The sequence below is a fragment of the Thermobia domestica genome, chromosome 8 (assembly GCF_964235325.1).
Source record: "Thermobia domestica chromosome 8, izTheDome1.hap1.1, whole genome shotgun sequence".
NCBI lineage: Eukaryota > Metazoa > Arthropoda > Insecta > Zygentoma > Lepismatidae > Thermobia > Thermobia domestica.
This window is the reverse complement of record NC_137461.1, coordinates 9,006,645-9,030,288: the sequence shown is the minus strand read 5'-3', so window position 1 is coordinate 9,030,288 and position 23,644 is coordinate 9,006,645. Positions and strand designations below refer to the sequence as shown.

The window sequence follows — 23,644 nt, the reverse complement described above, 5'->3', positions numbered from 1 at the left end:
ACCGCATTGTTGTTTCACATTTTCTGAATAGTAGTTTCATTGCATATTTTTAAAAATGATATCCTACATATCTTAGTTGCTTATAGAAAAGTAAAACATAGTAATTTCACGATGTAAAAAAAGCTTTATATTTTTAAAACAATGAGAAAGAGAACATAGTCAAAATGTGCAACAATGCTTTCATTGTTGTTCTGAAATTGTAATTGTTGTAATATTCAATTCTTTCCTCAGTTTCTATGTAGCCAAAATAACACTAATTTAAAATACACTGTTCTTACAGATGCACTGAGAATAAAAAATACAATAAAAACGGAGAAAAAAACATGGAATTTTAGCTTTTTTAAACGTACAGGAAAGTACTGTTATAGTTGTACTCTTACATTTTTTTTTGTAGAGAAAAGGTAATGAAGTAAACTTATTTTTAGTTCTTATATGATGGAGAAAGTAAACAAAATACGTTTTGCCGGTAAAGAAAGTACTGCTTTAACTTTTCTGACAGCATGCACTTTCTTCAGTTAGGCACTTATATCTTATTTTTCTGCACTGCAAAGAAATCGGTACCCTACACGGCTGACACGAATGAATATCTGTGCTTTCCGCTTACAACTCAGTTGACAGAAGACTATGTTTTCCTTTTCAACTCCTTATGCGCGATGGTGGGAAACTCACTTTCAAGCTGTAGTATGCTCTTCATTGAAAAACTCAACTCTCGTGGCAGATATCCGATGAACAATCTACGATCTACGTGAGGCCTAACAAGTCCTTTTGCCAACGTTTACATGAAATCAAGTCTTGCCATCACTGCGGACTTAGCGTATACTTGATGCAAGACATACGCATTAACACCACACGCAACATCCACCAGCATAAAGAAAATTGTCAATGGCTATCGTCTTGTTCGACGACTTGATGTGTAATCTGTACATTTTTTTCTAGAGTATCCACTCCGCCTTTACTCATGTTATTAAATGTGATTATTTCAGGTTTTCCAGTCTCTGGGTCATTAATTGATGTGTGGTGCAAGACGTGCCACACGGTAAGACACAAAACTGCTAATAATCAGTGGATAACGAAAGACAACTCATCCGCAATATACTCACGTAACTACTATAGTACGTCTGTGAGACCGCTTGACCCCTCCAGCGCCGCGCACAGGGGATCAATTATAACACGAACTTCACAATACGCAACCATTTGCTAGACAGGAAGGTAGACGAAAAGATCCACTTGTAGTAGTGAGACTGTGGAAAATATAATGATATGAAAAGTCGCAGCGGTCTGAGAGACGGTCCATAGTACTTACGGGTTAATACGTTTACATCTAACTCTCTATATTTAGAGACTTTCTTCTCGATCTGCAACCTGAAAACGCGCCTTGCAGTCATGACATCTCACGTTAGATGACTTAAAACACAAGAGTTAAAATAAAAACTGTTTTGTAATTTATGAATATTACCGTCTTAGAGATAGAAAATTTCAGCAAGTAGGTATTGTAAATGGCAAATAAACCACAAAAAAATATTTGTCTCTTTTCATATGTCAAAGATATCAATACACTTCATGTTAGTAGAATTACATCCCACGAATATAATGTATGTTATTTTCTGATTTGTTGAAACGTTGAGTAGTGCTAAATATACGTTTCACGTTGGTTCCAGGAAACGTACAAACATTGATATACTAATCTCAGTGCAAAGCACACAAAATATGCTTATATATTCCTAAATGGAGTATCATTGCCACTTTTTTTTTTTTTTTTTTTTTACAGAGAGCTAATTGCTTTGGGACATTCCAGAAGTGAAAGAGTCTGGGGTTACCAATAGTCTGAAGATATCCAATACGGTTCCAAAGTACTAAGTTTGTAGACGTGGATAATTGTTTTGCATACAAATATTGAAATTTGGCAGATAAATATGTCTCATCGATTATAATATTCCGGCTACAGATATCTATAATTATCATACTTGTTTGAAGATATAACTTATCAATGCAGTTCTTTTTCATTTGTGTGTGTGTCTGGGTAGTGTAGTGTTGGAAAAACAGAAGTGGATTTTGAATAATTTCAGTTTTTAAGCGAAGTGTTTTTAAATCAAATAATGGGACTGATTTGTGCATTTACAATTATCATAAGATTTTCTTTTCTTTTTAATGTAACTGTTTTTCGTTTGTATAGCCTATGTGTAATTACCCAAATGTAGTGTTGAAATATTAGAGATATATAGTAAATATTGTAATTTTACAATAAGATATAATACATAACTTATCAATAATAATGATTCTTAATGTTTGTGCTCCACTTAGGAAATTTACTTAATATTAAGGTCCCAGTACAGGCAATGCTCCAACATTATAATATGATGCAAAATGTATTAATTCCAGGACAAGAAATCCCGTCACCTATATCACCTGAGCAACAGAAAAAAGGTACGAAATTATAATACAGAAATGTTTAAATTATGTAAGTATATCCAAAGGGTTATTCCTATCCTATTTGAAAGGACAGAAAAAATATGGTTTTAATACATATATCGAATCCATGTGCGACAAGTCTAACAGGGTATGTTCGCGAAATGTACCCTCGGAATTCGTGTAAAATTGATTCAAATGGATAGTTCTCTGCAGACCAGGGACGGATTCAGGACGGACTTCTAGAGGGCGTGGTGGGTTGTAATATTGCTACTTAGAGCTACTTTTAAGAGCTCCAAACTCTGGGATCGGGTTTTATTTATATATAAAATAAGAAAGTTTCCTCTTCTTGGGGAACGATCGTCCCGATCACCGCCTGGATCCGTATGTGCTGCGGAACAATGTTTATTGTACTTATTTTATATATAAATAACGGTAATTTGCATATTTATGGGCCTATATATATATATCCGGAATTCAATCATAAAGTACTATAATTGCTTTTAGTTTCTTCAGATGGAACTGGGCATGAATGTGGGCATATGCAAAACAAATTGGATCAATTACTACTTCTGTGAAACTTGTTACCCACCCCGGTGACCATCTTCGATCCGCCATTAGATTCCACTTATGGTTTTTCAAATGGTAATATGTGAAATTGATACAGCAAATTTGTGTACAATATTCTTGGAAATTTATTGGTGTAGTGAGTTTTACAATAGCTTGTAACGTTTGCAAGGTATTGCACGCTATAAGTCAGGCACTTCACGAATAGTGAACCAAATAGAAAGTTGTCCACGGCTCCGTGTGCATATGTAATATTATAACGATTTATCATTAACGAAATTTTCTCTGAACGTATATACATATAAACACACAGACGTCAATACGGAAATGGTAGGTCTTCACGCAGAAATGCACGTATCTAGAGTTAAATTAAATATTTTGACCGTAATGCAATACTTTCTTATTAAAGTATAACATGAAAGTAATAACAAACGCTCACAGAAATGCAATACGACAATGACACCAATGTTGTAGTGAGTTTGTTTACACCTACACTATTTTTCCAGTTAGAAATGATTTTGATTTGTCATAAACGAAAGCGTAACTGATATTACTCTGCAATGTCTATTCGCAAAGTGCGTAGAGAGATTTAACATATAATGCCCTCCAAACGGTACAAGCTACAGTAAACTCACTACAACAGTGAATTTCCGAGAAGATTGTACTTGAATTTGATGCATATTTGCACCCATTCCCATTTGAAACACCGAAGTTGAATCGAATATAGCGGATCCAAGATGGCATCCGGAGTGGATAACATGTGTCGGAGAAAGAGTTCTTGATCCAATATGTTTCCAATATGCCTACGTTCATGTCAAGTTATATCTAAAGAAACTAAAAGCAATTTTGTGTCCGAGCATATGATTGAATTCCGGATATATGAGAGCCCATATATATGCAAATTATCAGTATGAGCCCTGAAAATTAGTACAATACACATTGGTCCGCAGAGAACTATGCATTTGAACGAATTTTACACGAATCCCGAGGGGACACTTCGTGAATGTACTTTGTAAGCGTGTTTCTCTATTCCACTGTAAGTAATATCTCAAAACGTTTTTCATTACATGCAGTGACAAAGCTCTTTCTATCTTTTACATAATTTAAAATAAAATTATGAAATATTTTAGTTCTAATCCTTAGTTACTCTTAAGTCAACAACTTCTCAATTATCATTAAGTTTAAGAATTGCATTACTTTACTTATTGTTTATTTTATGAATAGCTTTGTTTTGCATAACACTCATCCAATTACTCTTGACTTTAACAAATTACAGTTGCTCCAAATATTATTTTTATGTCAAATATAACAGGAGTTTCTTGTGTTTTCTGTAGGGCAGGAAGGACCATTCCCTATAGTTCCTGAAGAACAGAGACCTGCACATCCAGGTATGAGATATAATATTTATGAAGAAATAGCATAAAATAAACATTGTAAAGTCAATAGTAGATTAGACTTAGCTTATTAAAACGAATATATATTTATTATGTACATTATAATATAACTTATACTTAGTTTTATTATAGATGAAATAAACATTTTTATCTGTATATAGGTATGGCACCGGAAACCTCTGGTGGTATACTTAGCCAGCCTCAATACTCAGGTTAGTTATATTCTTATAGCATTGCTATTATATTTAAAGTTATTTTTGGTGTGTAGAACCAATGAAGCAAAAACAATATGTGTCGAATATCATGCGTGATATAAACCAAATTGCACAAATCGGTAAAGCATGATCTCTCCACTATCAATAACAAAAGACAAAACATATATTACTTGAAAATATGAGTCTGTTTTTGCAAAAACATATCTCTCAAAATGTGAAATATTCGCTATATAAGTAATGTTATGACTAAAGGCTGCTTTAATCCTTCTGTACTGTCGATCTCTACTAATAGTAAGGTTATCGATGAAATCTTTAGACAATATGTTTTCCCCAAAAGTCCAAGTTTGTTTTCCGTATCTTTTAGAATCAAATATATGTCTTGCATATCTTTCTTCACACGTTCCATTACATTTACGTAAAAACAACTTTAATAACCATTCTACTCTAGCAATATCCTCATTAGTAATGAGTTTACCTACAAAATTATCATAATGAGATATGCATATTGATAATAATCTATTATGGAACAACCATACTATGAAACTCCCGCATAAAGTACCCCATAAATTCTTTTTTGTGCTTCTAACGGTCAGATAGCCATACTTGATGGCTTGGAGGTTCCACTTGGTTATGACGTCAAGCAGCTGCAATCCGCCATCACTGTGGTGACTACACTTCTTGATTACGGACAAATCGCATGGCATGATTAGCTTTCACCAAATTATTATAAATTATAGATTGTCGTTCACACTGAATATTGATTCAGGTGTAAATATAATCTTGATCTAGTCAAGGTAAGGATAAAAACACTAAAAACTATGTCTTCGTACTGTTTGGATCTAGGGCATGCACATTATAAGTTTTGTTAGAAATGTATTATTGCCTGTGGCCTATGCAGCTATAAACTCAACTGCTATGTGCTTATAATGTAGAGTAACATCTGACACATAGGGTCTGATTGCTCCCATTTTCTGCTTTGTTAGCTCCTGGGGGATCTTGACTAAGTATTTTCAACAATTTTCTTGTACGTTTGAAGAGATTTCATAAATCTGATATTAAACTTTGCAGGTTATCCACGTATGGAGATGCTTCTCTCAAAATATTTCCAGCTTTCAAATACGCATTATATTTTCACGTTAAGGGTTTCAATCTTGTTTTCGTCCCGTAATAAATTAAACCAAGCATCTTTCATTTGAAACAATACAAAAACTCTTACAAATCTTTATATAATTAAAGAGTATTGCTACATATAATGTACCAAAAAATAAGTTATATTACATGATTATTGTTGTTGCTTCCACTCCGCATTGCCATTGTGAATCTTCTTTTCAGTTGTATAAGTAACTGCAACTACAACGACAACTACAACTACAATTACAGTACACTTAGAGGCAAGTTTATCTTTCAAGAGTATCCATTACTTTCTGTGTCACATTTTACAAGTACCTACAGAATATATGTATATGTCTATTGTAGTATTTTCGTCTGAAAGAATAACTGAAAAAGAGGTAAATGTGTTTTGTTACAGGCGAAGAAGGACCAACTCCTATAGTTCCAGGAGAGTATAGACCTGTACTTCCCGGTAAGAAAATTTCAGTGATACAAGTAACTAAATAATAAATGTTAAATCGTTCTTCCAGTGAATTTTCAGTGCAAAAAATCACATAAAGTTGATAATGTCTTTTAGAGAATATGAAATTCAGAAGTAAGATCAGCAAGTTACTAAGCCATTTGCTGCAGAATGCGAAAGAAACTCAAATCAAAGATAACGTTAAACGAAGCTACTTCTTCCAGATATTTGTGATACACCCTTGCTGTTAATAACCGTATCTTCACAACAATGATAACGATCATAATAATGATATAGTATATATTGTGGATTCCTAGGATTCTACGTGAACCAGTAGGTCCATATCTGAAAAGGACTTTGAATTCAAAATCAACTCAAGTTTATTTGAAAATAACATAAATTAATTTAGTCAGTTATAATTTATGTGAAAGATTTTTTTTTTAATTTCGCTTTGTTCAGGAACATAATTGATCCTTACTATTTTCTTTTATAACTGTTCAAATTATAAAGGACAATGACAGGAATGTTCGTGGTACCATTTAGTTTACGCAGTTGCACGTTTGTTTAATTTGCAAGAAATGAAAATATCTGAAATCTGTTATTATTGTCTTGTCATACAGCTTTTTCACCACAATCCTTCAAGAATATAATCATAGATATTCTGCATCATTGATGTGCCGCTTCAACAATTAAGAATCTTCCTTACATCGCGGACTTCAACTGACTTAGTCGTAATTACGTACAATTTTTGGTTTTAATAATTGTTTTATCTGCCACTTGATCCCTTTATACGTCCCTTCTGATATAGTTCCTTCTAGTAAATGTTCCACAAAGCTTCTCTTTACTTTAAAAGTACACATAAATTCCTATCTTTCCCTCGTTTCCAAAAAAAAAAAAAAAAAACTTCATTTGACCCATAAAATTCCATCCACTTTTCATCATGCTCACATTTCAAAAGTTTTTAGTCTTTTTTGTTTGTGTTTTGTGTATTTTCATGTATCTCTTTCATGTACACTACTCCAGCTCGAGATATTCTATAATATTCATAGTTATTTTCTTTGAAGATACACTTTATCAATAATATTTACTCTTTATGATTTTATTCCACTAAACAAATAGACTAAATATTCTGGTCCAACTATTGGCTATGCCCAACATCGTAATATAATACAAGAGAAACATCTTACTTCCAGGACAAGAAATTCCGTCGTGAGAAATTTTAAATTTGAAAATGTTTAAATTTGTTCGTATATCTAAAGGGTTAGTCCTATCTCATTTGAGAGGACAGGATAATTATTGCTTCAATATAAATATCGAATACGTCTGCGACAAGTATAAGTTTGTTTTTCTATTCTGCTATATGATCTATCTTAAGATGTTCTTGACTAGATGATGTGGTACATATCTTTTCATTATATAATTTTATAAAAATATATAACGTTTTTCACATACATCTTTATTTAAATATTTATTTATTTCAACTTGTTCTACATGACGAGGTTAAGACTATATCAAACCTTATTTACCACCTAAACATGATACAAATTTCAAAATCCAAAAAGACTAGCTTACGATAGCAAAAACGTTATAAAGTAAAAAAAAAACAGAAACAGAAGCTAACTCTCTCTCTCTCACACGCACATGCACACATAACACACACAAATATTAAGTACTACACTAGAATACATACATGTTACCATATGAAAATTAAGTTTTATATTCTTATAAGAAGATTCTCTATTGGCTCCTCAGTCCCTGTGTCCATTCAACCTTATTCAATAACAATTAGTTGTAAACTGCGATTTTGAAAGATGCCAGAGAGTTTGACTCAAGTACCGAGGTTGCCAAAGCATTTCAATCACGACAGGTTGAAGTTATGTATGACTTCGAGGAATGAGTCGATCTATGAACAGGAATTGCAAGCTGGCTATTAAAATGTGATCTTGTTTCCCTGTCATGGAAATCACTTAGAAAATTAAGGAGTTTCAGAAGGTAAGAAGGTTCTGTAAAAGTACGTTTTATAGAGCAGTACCAACGAGTGAAATTCACGCCGTTGCTGCATCTTCAGGCATTGTAGCTCTTCAAAGAATGGGGTTACATGATCGTAGAATTTTAAGTTAAAAAGTATACAAGCATTTTGCACTAGCTGCAAGTGATTTCGTAAATGTATATCAGCGTCAGTTAAGGTACTGTCACACTACTCCAGATGTGGTACCACTAAAGTTTGGAATGTGTTGGTAAAAAGTTTTTTTTTTTTAATTTGATGAGAGAATGAAGACTTCCAAAAGCCTCCTTGCATGATGCGTTAATTTGATCAGACCAAATTAAATAATATATTCAAGAGCTTTAGATAGGGAAGGTAATATTGAAATATTCCTTAAGTCTTCTGCAGACCAGACATCCTTAGTCTTAAAGAGAGGCAGAACTCGTACTGTCTTCCACAAGATTGGGAATGTGCCCGTAGTCAGGGAAAGAGTAAATAAATTAGTAATTGGGGAGAGAACGAAAGGTAATATTTTTTTGACCAATGTTATGCTTATCATATCTGCGCCTATAGCAGTGGATTTTATCCTCTTAATCGCTTTCATTACATGCTGGGTAGCACAAGTGAAAGAGAAAACTATTTTAAAACCAGATATTTGTCCAATATTATCAGACCTTGTATTTATCTATGAGCTAGAACTATCAGTTCTACAAAAATAATTACTAAGATGATCGGTATAGAAGGGGCAACTACAGCAGGCTGGCCTCTTTTACTGCTACGAATGCCAAGTAGCAGCAAATTCAAATTTCTTCAAAGATGGGAGGGATTCTTTCTCTCGGTCAGGGTTTAGAAAAATTTTAATTTTGCATTACGCACGGCTTGATTACATCTATTTCTAAGAATACTATATTCCTCAAATTTGTGATTTGGGTTGGGTAGGTTTAATTTACATGCTTTCTTACATTTGCTCGTATTGTGCTTCGCAAATGGATATAAACGCACCATTGATAACCACATCCAACACAAAATATTCGAGACAAATAAAAAACAACACATCCACACAGGCTTCAGAAAAAAGCGAGCATACCACGCTTGTTGAAACTATTGTCATATAAATATAAAGTACATAAATCCCATACCTATTATTGTTATCATTTCTGTGTATTGTAGACTTTAAACGCTGATGAGTATACACACATAAAGAGACAAAGGGCGTTGAAACACATTCACTCGCACAGGCACACGCACACAAACAGTTCAGATGCACACAATAGTCATACTTGGATATACATTTAACAAAAGAAGATACGTGTTAATAAAATAGTAAAAGAGAAACAAATCTCTAATATTTCACACGTACAAGATGTACACGTTCCTTGCCGCGATATTACTATTGACGGTATTTGCTATTTCTATGTGTCCTCAAGCTGTTTTGTCCTTGGTAGAGACAAAATGTCTGCTTAACGTTTTAAGGACTATTATCTTTCCGTCTTGAGTATACACCTGCTTGTAACCATACTACTGAACTGCAGAACGCAGCAATTCAAGTCAATGATGGCAGAAGTCTTCATTGATGGTGATGTTGGAACCCTTCAGTTTTCTTTTATTGCTGAACACCTTAGGCCTTGTTCGGTAGCTCGCAAACTTGGCAATTATTGGAAGTGGTTTTCTCTGTAATTTGGGACTAATCCTGTAACTTTGACTAGTGTTCTTTATGTCCATGGGAACACCTAGCCACTCTTCAAACAATTTGATGGCTATACTATCAGTATATTCTTTCTTCCTTCTGGTATTCTCAAGATCTGAAGGATTTCCCTCCGCTGATATTGCTCTAATTCCGCAATATTCTCCTGCAGACCTTAAGTTCTGCGTCATTGTCCTTTTTAATTCTTTCCGAAGGTCATCTGCTTTTTCAGAATTAAAGTTAAGTTTCTTCCAGTCTTTCCACCACTACTTTCGTAACTGATTCAATTATTGATTCGACAATTATTTTTAAAACTTCACTGGTCTGCACTTGTCCGCTTCACAGATTAGCCGTACCAAGTCCTCTGCTTCAAGCGCACTATTTCCTTGTCATCCTTTGATAGCCTTAGAGGGAGCCATTTAACTGTAAAATCTTCGTACAAACAAAACAACTGGAAATTACGGAAATAATATTTGTACAAGATTTTCACTGGATATGAAGATGATATACTGTACTTATATCTATAACTAAAATTCTTCCAATGAATTTTATGGCATGAAAAACAAGCAGTGCGATATTTGCAAGTTTTACCACTAGCTATTCCTAGATGTTCTAATTAACGCAAAGTCAATAATTTCTAAATTGCCATAGAAATTAAGAATAATGTTATTTTATTTATGGTTTATTTTATAAATATATTTCCGTACTGTAACTTCCATCCAAATACTTTTGACCTTAACGAGTTATAGTTACTCCCAATATGCACGTGACTTGAAATGTAACGGAAGTCGCTTGCATTTTTTGTAGGGCAGGAAGAACCATTCCCTGTACATCCTGAAGAACAGATACCGGAAAGTCTAGGTATAGGATTTACTGGTACAATTTCTGAACACATAGCATGAAATACATATTGAAAAGTCAATAGTATATTAGACTAAGCTAATTAAATTGAAAGAATATATTTATTATGTTCATTATAATATAAGTTACATTCAATTTTAGCTTAGATAAAATAAACATTCTTATCTGTATTTAGGTATTGCGCCGGAAACCTCTGGTGGTATACTTAGTCAGCCTCAATTCCCAGGTTAGTGTATGTGCTTATAGCATTACAAATTAAGTTTAATGTTATTTGTGCTGTTCAGAACTAAGGGAGCAAAATAAAAAAAATATGTGTCGGATATCGTGCGTTACATAAACTAAATTGCACAAATTGGTGAAGTATGATCCCTCTATTATCAATAACAAAAGGTAATACATATATTACTTGAAAATATGAGTCTGTTTCTCCAAAAACTTATCTCTCAAAATGTGAAATATGCACTAAATAAGTGACACGTATTATGCCTACAAACTGCCTTGCCCGTTCTGTACTGTTAATCTCTACTAATACTAAGGTTATTGATGAAATCTTTAGACAATATGTATTCCCAAAAAGTCCAAGTTTGTTTTCCGTATCATTTTAGAAAGAAAATATATGTTCTGCTTATCCTCGTTCACACATTCCATCACATGTAAGTCAAAAACTTTAATAATCATCCTATTCTAGCAATATCGTCATTAGTAATGAGTTCACCAAACAATTATCATAATGATATATACACAGGAGTAATAATTTATTATGGAACAACCATATTATGAAACTTTCGCATAAAGTACCCCATAAATAAGTTTCTGTGTTACTAACGGTCAAATAGCCATACTTAATGTCTTGGAGGTTCAACTTGATGTTGTCGTCAAGCCGCTGCAATCCGCCATTACTGTGGTGACTACTATTCTTGATTACGGACAAATTGTAAGGTTAGTTTGCACCAGATAAGTATAAGTTATAGATTGTCGTCCACACTAAATATTGACTCATGTGTAAATGAAACCTTCGCTTAGTCAAGATGATGATAACAACACTAAAAGCTATTTCTTTTTCTGTACACTATAAGTCTTTTTATAATGATATTCTTGCCTGTGGCCGTACTCAGCTATATACTCAATTGCCGTGTACATAATTTAGAGTAACATCTGACAAATAGAGTCTGATTGCTGCCATTTTCTGCTTTGTTAGCTCCTGTGGAACCTTGACAAAGTATTTTCAACAATTTTCTTGTACGTTTGAAGTGATTTCATAAATCGAGATGCTTCTCTCGAAAATGTTCCTAGCTTCCAAACATCTTTTTTTTCTTTCAAGACAAATTTTGAATCTTGTCTTTGTACCATGGTAAATTAAACCAAGTGTCCTTCATATGAAAAAAATACGATCACCTCTTACAAATCCTTATCTAATGAAAGTGTTTTGCTACTTTAATGTAGCAAAAATAAGTGATATTACATTATTATTGTTGTTTCTCCCACTCCGCATTGACATTTCTGAACCTTCTTTTTAGTTCGTATAAGTTAAACAATTGCAATTACAAATATAGTACACTTACAGGGAAGTTCATCTTTGAAAAGTATACATTTGCGTATGTGTATCACATTTTACAAGTACCTATACAGTATACATATTTGTATATTTTAGTATGTTCATCTGTAAGAACAGTTGAAAGTGGTAATTGTGTTTTGTTACAGGTGAAGAAGGATCAGTTCCTATAGTTCCAGGAGAGTATAGACCTGTACTTCCCGGTAAGAAAATTTCAGTGATACAAGTAACTAATAATAGATGTTAAATCGTTTTTGAGTGCAACAAATCACTTAAAATTGATAATGGATTGTAGAGAATGTGAAATGCAGAATTAAGATAAGCAAGTTACGAGCCATTTGGTGCAGAATATAAAAGAAACCCACATCAAAGAAAATCTTAAAGGAAACTAATCGTTTAATGTACTTGTCATACTCCCTTGTTGGTAATGGCCGTATCTTCACAACTGTGATAAGAATCAAAATAATGAAATAGAGCTTATTGTAATATATGGCTGTACCACGAGCATATTTTTTCTTTTAATATTATATGTATTGGTTTTGAATGTAATTGCTAAGTATTTTTTTGCGTGTGTGTGTGTGTAAGGCAGTCTTAAAAATGAGCACTTTTGGTTTTTAAAACTGATAAAAGACTCAACTCTGAGATCATTGCTTGAGTAAAAGTTGAACTAAACTTCTATAGATAATTTGCCAGTTTCCTTGCTTTATGCAGCTAATGCTCTGTTTGCTATTTTTGGTCACCTAAGAGCTTATGATCTTGACTTTTCATTTCCTTAAATTAACAAAGATAGTTTTGCAGCTTCCAAAGTTGTGTTTCCTTTCTCGTAACCAAGCTTGTATACTTACGTCAATGCTTGATTATACTAAATTAATTGCGCAGTTTGAAGCTGAATATGTTGCAGTATGAACAATAAACAAACTTAGTAACAAATATACATAACCTTGATAAGATACATTTGTCATAAACAGTAATAGAACAAGTAATTGGAAATTTGACTTTTGCAATAAAAATATTTCCGAATCTTCTTATTTAATTATCACATCAAGTAACATGTATATTTTTTCAATAAAAGTGAACAACATATGCCTTTTACTGTAATTTGACATGTCCAAGGTTTGGAAGATATAATGAACAGTGGGGGCCGCGTTGGCGCAGTGGCAGAGCGTTCACCTCTGGTGCTTGGGGTCCTGGGTTCGATCCCAGCCATTGCCAAGTGAACTTTTTGGTGGACAAACACCGTGTGCGTGGGTTTTCTCGGGGTTCTCCCGTTTCTCCCCACTCTCTTCATTCCACCATTTCATTCATTACTCATCATCACCGTCTCCTTTAGCCTAACCGGCATAATCGTGGGACGTAAAACTCAAAGATTTCATTTCATTTCATTTCATAATGAACAGTGGTTAAATTTCTTAACCTCTAAAAATTACGTAAATTACACATGTAGTTTAACGTAAATGGTCCAGCTTCTGTATCAGAACTGTGTCTTTGTGTTACTTCGTTTGAAACAATTGTATTTTCGTTGTATGAAATGATATATAATTGCATATACTTTAAGACTTGGAAATCTGAAAGACTAAGTGAATTTATATTCCTCAATTGCAGGTATTATTCCTGAAATACCTTTAGAAATATTAACTAAGTTCCAATACCAAGGTTAGTTAGAACTCAATAAATCAAGCGTCAAGACGCTGACTTTCTTCTTCTAGTATATCACTGTGTTGGTATGTTTCTTGTATCTCATAAATTATCATCATAATAGCCCTCCAGATCACTGTTTTACACACAACTAGTGTATCTTTTAATAAGAAATACGAGCCACACCCAGAAAGTAAGTTTCCCACGCATCCCATAGCTAGGAAACCGTATGTTTCGCTAAGCGAATGCGTGAACGTGCGAGAGTAAGGTTCTAACATGGCACATGCACTAGCGGAACTATCCTAGTTTTCTCAGAAGGGTCGTGGCAGAGTTGACCCGGTTCACCCGCCCCGAAAACACAACCCGAATAACCCGACCCGAGCTGACTCGATTGACCCGACCCGACAACACGACCCGAATAACCCAACCCGACAACCCGACCCGAGCTGACTTGACTGACCCGACCCGAGTAGCCTGACCCGACAACCCACCCGAGCTGACCCGACTGACCTGACCCGACAACCCGACCCGATCCGAGTCGGGTCGGGTCGAGTCAACCCGATCCGTTTGAGAGCACTATGGTCACGAAACTGGGTGAACACCAAAATGCACTCCCATTGGGAATTAAACCCGGACCACGTGTGCCGAACTCTTACACGTTAAGCACTAACTAGATCAAGCGGGGTATTTGTATATGCATCTTAATGAATATTTGGCACTTACGAGGTTTGGTTATTTCTTTTATAACTGATACCAGTGTCCGACGTGGGAGAATTGTTTTCTTGCTTTAGTTGTATGTGACGAAATTTTTATTCAAGGTCAGTGTTCCCACTTGCTCGGACGGCAGAGGGTCTTCTCGGAAGGCAGTAGCAAGAGTCTCTTGGCGGAGACAAAAGGAAATCGTTTAACTACAATGATAAGGGCTGAGGAAACGGGAGAAAACCTGTGACTTTTTCCAACCCTTCAACTTCCATTCCAAAATAGATTCTTATTATTTAGGGACCATTGCCATTTTGATTTTTCTTTCTCGGTAATTAAAACGTATTTTACAGTATACATAGTTGCACGTAAGAAGATACATAATATGAATTTTGCAATTTAAAATTTAAAAATACAGTATGATATTTAATTATAAAGAACTAATTTTATTTCATCACTTTCAGCCCAACAAACGAAATTCAAACAATTCGCTCCCTGGGTCTTGGTCATCAATACTACGTCTTATTCTTTGTCTTGCAGTCAAGCTTTGGTCCTGCATTTCGTAGTCTTGGTGGTCTTTCATGCTATACAAGATCCAAGAATGCTCGCCTCATCAATACAAATCAAGACCAAGTGTGATTTTGATTATGGTCTTTCATACTATACGGAAAACAAGAAAATGCGCTCATCGCTAGTTGGTGATCACCAAAACAAGGCCAAGAGCAAAGATTACTAAGCAATTCGTCTTGCATATCCAATCTTTATCTTGTTCTTGTATCGATGTCCTTGGGCTTGGTGAAATAAAATGAAATATTCAATTTAAGGTCCCTCGATTCTGCACTGAGGCTAAGGGATATGGTGACCATGAGAAATGAAGGAAATGTTGGAATGAAGAAAGTGGGCGGAAACAGGAGAACCCCGAGGAAACTCACTAGAGAGCGTTTCTCTACCACAAAGCCTACTTAGCACAAGCTGGAATAGAACCATGGACACCATGCACAGATATGAATTCTCTACCACTAAGCCCCGCAGCCCTGCTTGGGCTTGGTCGTCCATATCCAATCTTTCTTTTTGCCTTACTTAAACAACTCCTAGTTGTGTTCTAAATCCAGACTTCATATTGGCGTAGATATTAATATTACAGTCGATTGGTAAAATCAATCTTCGACATTTAAAAATTAAAGTACACACAAGTACAAAAAGCATTTACCATAAAAGCACTAGCTGCAAGTGTTAAAAATAGATTTATGATTTCTATAAAATCAATTGAAAATTGCTATTTTTAATTAGGCAGGTAGTGAAAAACAGCAGCTTTCGACTCCAGCCGAGTTTAAGCTCAACCTAAACTCAGTTGACCAAAGTGAACTGACCCGACTGACCCGACCCGATAATCCGACCCGAGCTGGCCCGATTGACCCGACTCGACAACCCGACCCGAGTAGCCTGACCAGACAACCCGACCCGAGTTGACCTTCGGGTCAGGTCACGGGTCGGGTCGGGTCAACTTGACCCGTGTGAGAGCACTAACCATGAGGGGCTTGCTAGAGGGTATAGTAGCATCAAAGATAAAGAATCGAAGGGGGCCAATATTAATGGACAATATCAAAACAAAAAATTCGTACTTAAGAACGAAGAGGTTAGCTGAAGATTAGGAGCATAAAAATGTGACAGTAGCAAGAAATGAGCTGCTAATAATAGCAGAATACCTATGATGATGATGATGATTTTGGGCACTTTAATCGCTCTTGAAACGTAGAAAATTTTTGATAAATTCTTTATTCAAGTTGTATTGGATAACAAATGTAGTGGCAAATATTTCTTTAAAAATATATAAGTAAGATTTTTGACTTTTAATGTACGGAATCGATGGATTTGATTCTACTAAATTCAGAATTTTAAATACTGAGAAGAGTGCCAATATCTTGAACAATGTAAAAATGAAATCTTTATGTTTTACGTTACATGGTTATGCCGGTTAGGCTAAAGGAGACGGAGATGATGAGAAATGAATGAAATGGTGGAATGAAGAAAGTGAGAAGAAGCGGGAGAACCCGAAGAAAACTCACGAGCACGGTGTTTGTTTACAACAATGTAATATGAACCTAAGTAAGGAGAAGTAACATAGCATTTATTACCAAAATTAGAATGTCTTTCCTTTATGTAACTGTTGATTTTGATTTTATTGTTGTTATGTATCTTCAGTATTCCTTCTCCGTTAGATTCTTTTAACCAATCAACCAATCTTTTATGTAGAATTATGACCATAAAGTGAATAAGATCATTTAACATGAACCTTGTGATTTGAATATATTAACATTCCCTTAATTAATTTGAAATCAATTAAAAGTTGGCCAAGCTTGCACCCAGTTTGATTGGAAAATGTACAAGTATGCCGCAAGCTGGATTCCAATGCCGGACTTTGAACGTGGTCAGGTGATTGGATGTCACTTGTGTCAGAAGTCTGTACGCGAGATTTCCACACTCCTTTACATCCCTAAGTCCACTGTGTTTGATGTGATAATCAAGTAGGAATGTGAAGGGACACGTAGAGCTGATCTCGTCTGTTGACTACCAGAGACCGCCAACAGTTGAAGAGGGTCGTGAAGTGTAATACGCAGACATCTATCCAGACCATTACACAGGAATTCCAATCTGCATCAGGATCCAGTCCAAGCACTATGAAAGTTAGGCGCGAGATGTGAAAACTTGGATTTCGTGATCGAACGTCTACTCATAAGCCACATACACGCAGGTAAATGCCAAGCGACGCCACGCTTGGTGTAAGGAACGTAAACATTGGACGATTGAACAGTGGAAAAACGTTGTGTGGAGTGACGAATCATGGTACACAATGTGGCGATCCGATAGCAGGGTGTGGGTATGGCGAATGCACGGTGAATGTCATCTGTCAGCGTGTGTGGTGCCAACAGTAAAATTCGGAGCTGGTGGTGTTATGGTGTGGTTGTTTTTTTCTGAGGAGGCTTGCACCCCTTGTTGTCTTGCATGGCACTTTCACAGCCAATAGAATTGAAGGCTTCAGCCAATAGAATTGAAACTTCTTCATAACAATGACTATATATATATATATATATATATATATATATATATATATATATATATATATATATATATATATATATATATATATATATATATATATATATGTGTGTGTGTTAAAAGATTTTTAAAAAAATCATAATAATGACTATATATATGTCTGTATTTTCATTTATGTTCTGTAATGTCTGAGGACGCATGTGTTAGATATCCGAAACCGTTACATATTATAGTTTAAACTACAGTATGTATTGAAGCTTTGTTCAGTGTTTCTTTTGTCATATATATTGCCATTTAAATTTTACTAACACAAGATTTCATAGAATTATTTAGATTTTTACTGTTAGCGGCACAGATAGGCAAATAGTTTGCTGAAATCTATCATACTCTGTAGAAACTCCCATCGAAATATTGTTGTATTAGGAAGAGATATCGACATACATTTCAAGAGAAACTATATGAAGCAAATATCATTCACATCACCAGAAGTGTTTTCTATAAGTCATGCAGTATTTTTGAGTTGGTGTAATATACGTAAGAGTCATCCGAAGTTTACATCTCGACAAACGTGAATCACTTTATTAAAAGCTAATTCAATTCTTGATACATAGTGTATTGCTAAAAGTAATCCTTTAAACATGTTCTGTAAAATTGATAATGATCATTGAAAATACACAAAAAATTATGTCTTATATCGAGAGTAATGTGTTACACTAAACTTGAGCAAATTTCTAATGCGATCATTCAATAAGAGAGACTTAACTTGAAAACATCCTTCTCTTTCGAGTCACGTATTAGAAGGAAATATCTTTATATTCAGTTCCAGAGTCCTGGTTAGCAGCTCAGAAACTACAACAGAATTAACGAAGATTTTCATAATTTCTGTAATGAAAATCGATACCCCAAGTAATTATTCCAAGAAATTGTAGATGAGTAATAAAACTTTACAACCCTACTGTCAATTGTAATATATTTTTTGTCAATTTAAATCCACTAAAATATTAGTTACGCTGTGCTTATATTATTCTATTCAAAATATTAAATAAATTCAATCTTTGAAGGACAAGAAGAGATATCACCAGCAACTCCTGAAGAACCAAGACCTGGTAAGTATTTAAGCTGCAGATTATTACAATTGATTTAATTCGTTTTAAAGAATATTCTTTTGAAATAAGTCTTTAAAGAGGCAGATACCGTATTCTATTTTACATATAACTATCACAGAACGAAATATTATAATATGCAAATATCATACATTTGTAATTTCGATGAAATAGACTACTAAATTCTCAATATCATGTATAGTAGACAATCAATGAGTAATTGATTAAGTTGTACAGCCATATTTAAATGTAGAGTCTAGAAACAACATAAGAAAATTTCTACATGTTTGTTAGCTAGCGTAACTACCAATTTGTAAACTAGCATAACTTCTCATAAAAATAACCAAAATTTATATATATACGGTATATTCTTGAGTGTATTATTCAAACTCACATTAATATTTAAACATTTGGATAGTTCTTCAATATTACACACTCGTAATTTGGTTTACCCATCTCACTTCACGAAATATATACCAAGAAAATAAGGATCACCAACTTTAAATCTAATGGGTAATGCCTCACAAATGTCAGAAATAATCCTTTGAAATTATCAAAATTAATAATCTTAGCATATTTATTTCTCTACTAATAATTGCGCTTTTGTAAGAAGACAATTGAATAGTTTGAGAACAACAGAACAATAATATTTTGCATGTACAGTTCTAGCTTTGAATATAACATTACATTTGAAACCCAGTTGGTCAGGTTCCGTGTAATAACAGCAGATTTCTAAGTATCTCAGGAGCTCATCAGAAAAATCTTCAGGTGCACTAGTGTAAACCCAGTATCCATAAAAGCAAAGACTAAATCATTATTAAAGTGTTAAATACAAGATAACTATATTTTGTAACTTATTATTTAATTCAACGTTTCAAGACACGCTGAGATATGTCTTTAGTTATTTTACACGCAAACTAACACATCAAATTCCAGTTACGTAAAACTAAGAAAATCACAGATATCAACACATAAGTGGTTTATCTCAACATACGTTTTTACCTTCTAGATCAAATATAAAAATGCATAAATATAAGTTAGTTACTTAAAATAAAGAACCAAATAATAAAATTATATATATATATAGTCTTAAGATTTGAAAATAGAGATAACTTATCATAGTAATGTAATGAAATCTGCATTAAACTTTCTACATCAAAAATGTCTACCCCTATTCGTGCTTTCAAGGTCAAATATAAAAATCGAAAAAAACGCGAGTATGAGTAGTTTAAATTAAAAGTTGAAATATCAAATGTACCTAACGTTACAGATATTCAGATATGGAAATTTAATTATAATAATTGTGAACCAAATCCTTTGTTCTTCCATGTCTTATCTTTCTTTTCAAGATTAAAGACAAAAACCGATTAACCACGTGTTTGGAAAAACTAAATCATTTCTTAAAAATTTAATTCCAAATTTGTGTTATAATCACTTTGATCTGGTGCTGGAAAGTCAGACAGATATTCAGTTAGTACTCCTTTTATTTAAAATATAAACAATGTATTACCTGTTATATACTCTAGTTCTTGCTGTTATTTAGTCTGAATGAATTTCGTCTTTCAGGTGAAAAAGAACCTTCTCCTTTATCTCCTGAAGAACAGAAACCTCTACAACCAGGTATATCAATATACATTTTTAAAGATTAGCATGCATGTCTGACGCTTACGAAATGAATAGCATACATACATGTATAATTGTTGTTTATAATGAATGACTTCTCATTGTATTCATTAACAGTTTATTGTAAATGAATGTTTTGTTTTGTCAAAATTATAATAATATACTAGACGTATTTTCCAACGTTATATGGCAGTTTATATTTTTCAGATTCGTTCACTCTAAAAATATTCACAGACATCCACAAGTAGCCCATACGGCAGGCATCCACAACTATATTGTTCCTAATAGTACACAAATTTGGGAACTTTTCTTCAGTTAACACATATATGTTACGTTTTGGTAATAATTATAATTTACTTAGAATTACATATTTATAGTAAAAGTTCAAAAAAATATGTTCAATATACTTTATGAATGTCTAATTGACCTTTGAGCAATTATAACAGCAATCATCTCACACAATACAACAAAGACCAATTTCTATAATTTTAATAGAATATAGAACTATTTTTAGGAATAATATTTGCAGAGATTAAATAATACGAAATAATACATAACTAGAATTGCATTTTATGTTTTCTTAAACATTATAAAATATTTATATCTAATAACAAATGCTGGAGTTGATTAACATTGTTAAATGTTACATAAATGCAATATTTGTAATCATACTTCAGTTGCTCCTAGTGTTAATATTATAAATATTATTTGATCCTTACAGAAGAGGGAAGACCATCACCTGCAATTCCTGAAGAGCAGAGGCCACTAGCACCAGGTATGAATTCCAATACGGACAAACTATCCGCATACAGAAGCACCTTTATATAATGTAAATGTGATAGAGAATGATATGTTACGAGAACAATGGAAAGACATGAAGAGACTTTATTAAACCCTGCATGAAAATGCGTTTATAAGTAAAAGCAGAGAAAATTAAATACATGAAAATCTGAATTAATCACAATAGTGCAAATTATGGATATAGTAAATTATCAAATAATACATTCAACAAAGTGAACAATTTCAAATATCTGGGAACAACATTAATAGATCACACCAACATCCACAAATAAATTGTCCAAGAAAAAACAGGAAATTCCTGTTACTTTTCAGTCGATATTTGGTCTTTGTGTTCGCAAATTTTTTCGAAGACTTTGAAGCTTAAAATATATGAAACAATAATAACTATCTCTATTGTGACTATATGTTTGGGAAATATGGTAGGAAGAATGAACGCGTACTGAAAGAATTTCAGAACAAAATCCATAGGAGAATATTCGGATCCAAGATGGATAGGAATAGAGAATGACGGAAACTTCATAATGAGGAAGTGCATAATTTATACTATTTACCAAACATTGTTTGATCCATTAAGTTTAGGACCCTCAGATTGGTGGCCGGTTGTATAATCATAATGGAGAAAACTAGAAACATTCTTAAAAGTTTGATTGAGACCAAATCTGGAATAAGATATAGAAGCAGATGGGAGTACAATATTAAGATGTATCTTATAGAAATACGAATGCAAAGTAAAAAATGGGTCTATATGTATAAAAACAAAATTTAATGGAAAGCTTTCTGAATGTTATATTGAACTTTTGGAATTCCAGGGCTGTAGAGTTAGTTAGTTGTTCAAAAATTCATTCATATCTATTAATATTCTAATTATAAATACTTTATTTTCCAGCTTTCGACTGAGTTCTGATTTATAAATTTAAATATTCTTTTACATATGCATCGTATGAAACATATTTTGAATAATATTTACTTTTTTACCTTTTCCAGGTATTGTACCAGAATCTTCTTCGAGTGTGTTAAGCCAACCACAGTATCCAGGTTAGTTCATGTTGTTCAGAAAAGTAGTAACGTATCACAAGAGTTTTTGATTAAATGATTGGTTTCTGGAAAAATTGGTTCGTACTAAAGGTTTTATTTTTTCCTTTGATCGTTCTACGTGTTACCTTATCAGCTATCTTTGATAAATATTAACACCGTAAAATCTTAACACATATATTTATATTGTTGTGGTGTAGCAGTTGTTTGAATTTTCTGGTCTCTTCCTCCATATCTCTCAGCTTCTTGTTTTTTTTTATTTCACCACGATGTTATTTTAGTGTGCTTTCTCTAGACTGATTTGTATTTATCAATCCCATGTCGAGATTCTTCTCTCGGATCTCGTCGTTGATTATCTTCGAGATGTCATTCTTCTCCTGTTCTCATTCCTCTTCCATATGTCTCATTCTCCTTCTCTTTCCCTAGTTTTTTTTACCATATAATACATATTGCCAGTTTTTGCTTTCCTTAATTTAAATCATGTCAGTCATGACTTTCATTTTTATCCCTTCATGTGTATCATTTTGTAACATGTTTTTGTACTTTTTATTTGCCCTTTCCTGCTTCTGTCCTCTGTTATTACACATACCAGTTTGTGCAATTCCATATCTCTTTATTTAATATGAATAATTTAAGAGGAGATCAGAAAGAAAGATTACAAAGCCTGCAGTGAAACATGTATATATTATTTCATTCAACCAATTCATCCAATAGATAGTACATACCGTAGTTTCTTTTTGACATAGTCTCCATATCGGTTGAAGCATCTTTCGAATTGTAGGACGAAATTGAACATTCCCTCTTGGTAAAAGACCTACCCGTATGTGCGGTTGGACAGATTGGTGGATTCCATCGAGACCAACTTTCCTGTACTGCAGAATATCGTGCACATCTGACGAATGCTTCCGAACAACATTCCCAATTGTGCAGATGCAGTAACGTGATTCTTCTGTTGTTCTGAATCAGCAACTGCAGCGAGCTGTTGTCAAATCTGTTGATGCCGTACTAGGTCAGCCCCACTGCGCTCCACGTCGGTGACAGTTTTTTTTTCTGCCAGCCGCAAGCTTTCAACTCTATTCTGCGACATGCTGACGAGACATTACGGTCTCTCCGTAAATCTTCACTAGCTGTGGGATAATTCCAGCCGCGGTTACATGTTTCACAGAAATCAAATAACTGAGCAGACTTATTCGCGAGACCAGTTTTCCAAACTAGTCGCCATTTGTGTTTACTCACAACTAGTGCTATGCGTGGCAGTTGGCTCAACCTCTGCATAATTGCCAACTCCATTTATTAGAATTACTGCAGACTCCTCATTCCTCTGTAATAGACGGAACTCCAGGAATATCTACCTTGTAACATTAGTTTCTTATCCTCTCTCCTAGTATATATTCGAGACTTGTTAACATCAGTATTTGTATCAATTTCGTACATTACATAATTCTTTCCTATAAAAATAGG

The 23,644-nt window shown here is 33.8% G+C and overlaps 1 protein-coding gene across 1 annotated transcript in view; it reads left to right on the top strand.

Moving 5' to 3' along the window:
- The window catches only part of LOC145692677 (uncharacterized), a 1,521,027-nt gene that overhangs the window by 699,838 nt on the left and 797,545 nt on the right, over positions 1–23,644 (top strand). The window contains exons 185-194 of the mRNA XM_081768059.1: positions 2,380–2,424; positions 4,308–4,361; positions 4,529–4,579; positions 6,111–6,164; positions 10,857–10,907; positions 12,383–12,436; positions 18,686–18,730; positions 20,294–20,347; positions 21,072–21,125; positions 22,136–22,186. Of these exons, the coding sequence (XP_081624185.1) occupies positions 2,380–2,424; positions 4,308–4,361; positions 4,529–4,579; positions 6,111–6,164; positions 10,857–10,907; positions 12,383–12,436; positions 18,686–18,730; positions 20,294–20,347; positions 21,072–21,125; positions 22,136–22,186 (513 nt within the window). The remainder of the gene's footprint in view (positions 1–2,379; positions 2,425–4,307; positions 4,362–4,528; positions 4,580–6,110; positions 6,165–10,856; positions 10,908–12,382; positions 12,437–18,685; positions 18,731–20,293; positions 20,348–21,071; positions 21,126–22,135; positions 22,187–23,644) is intronic.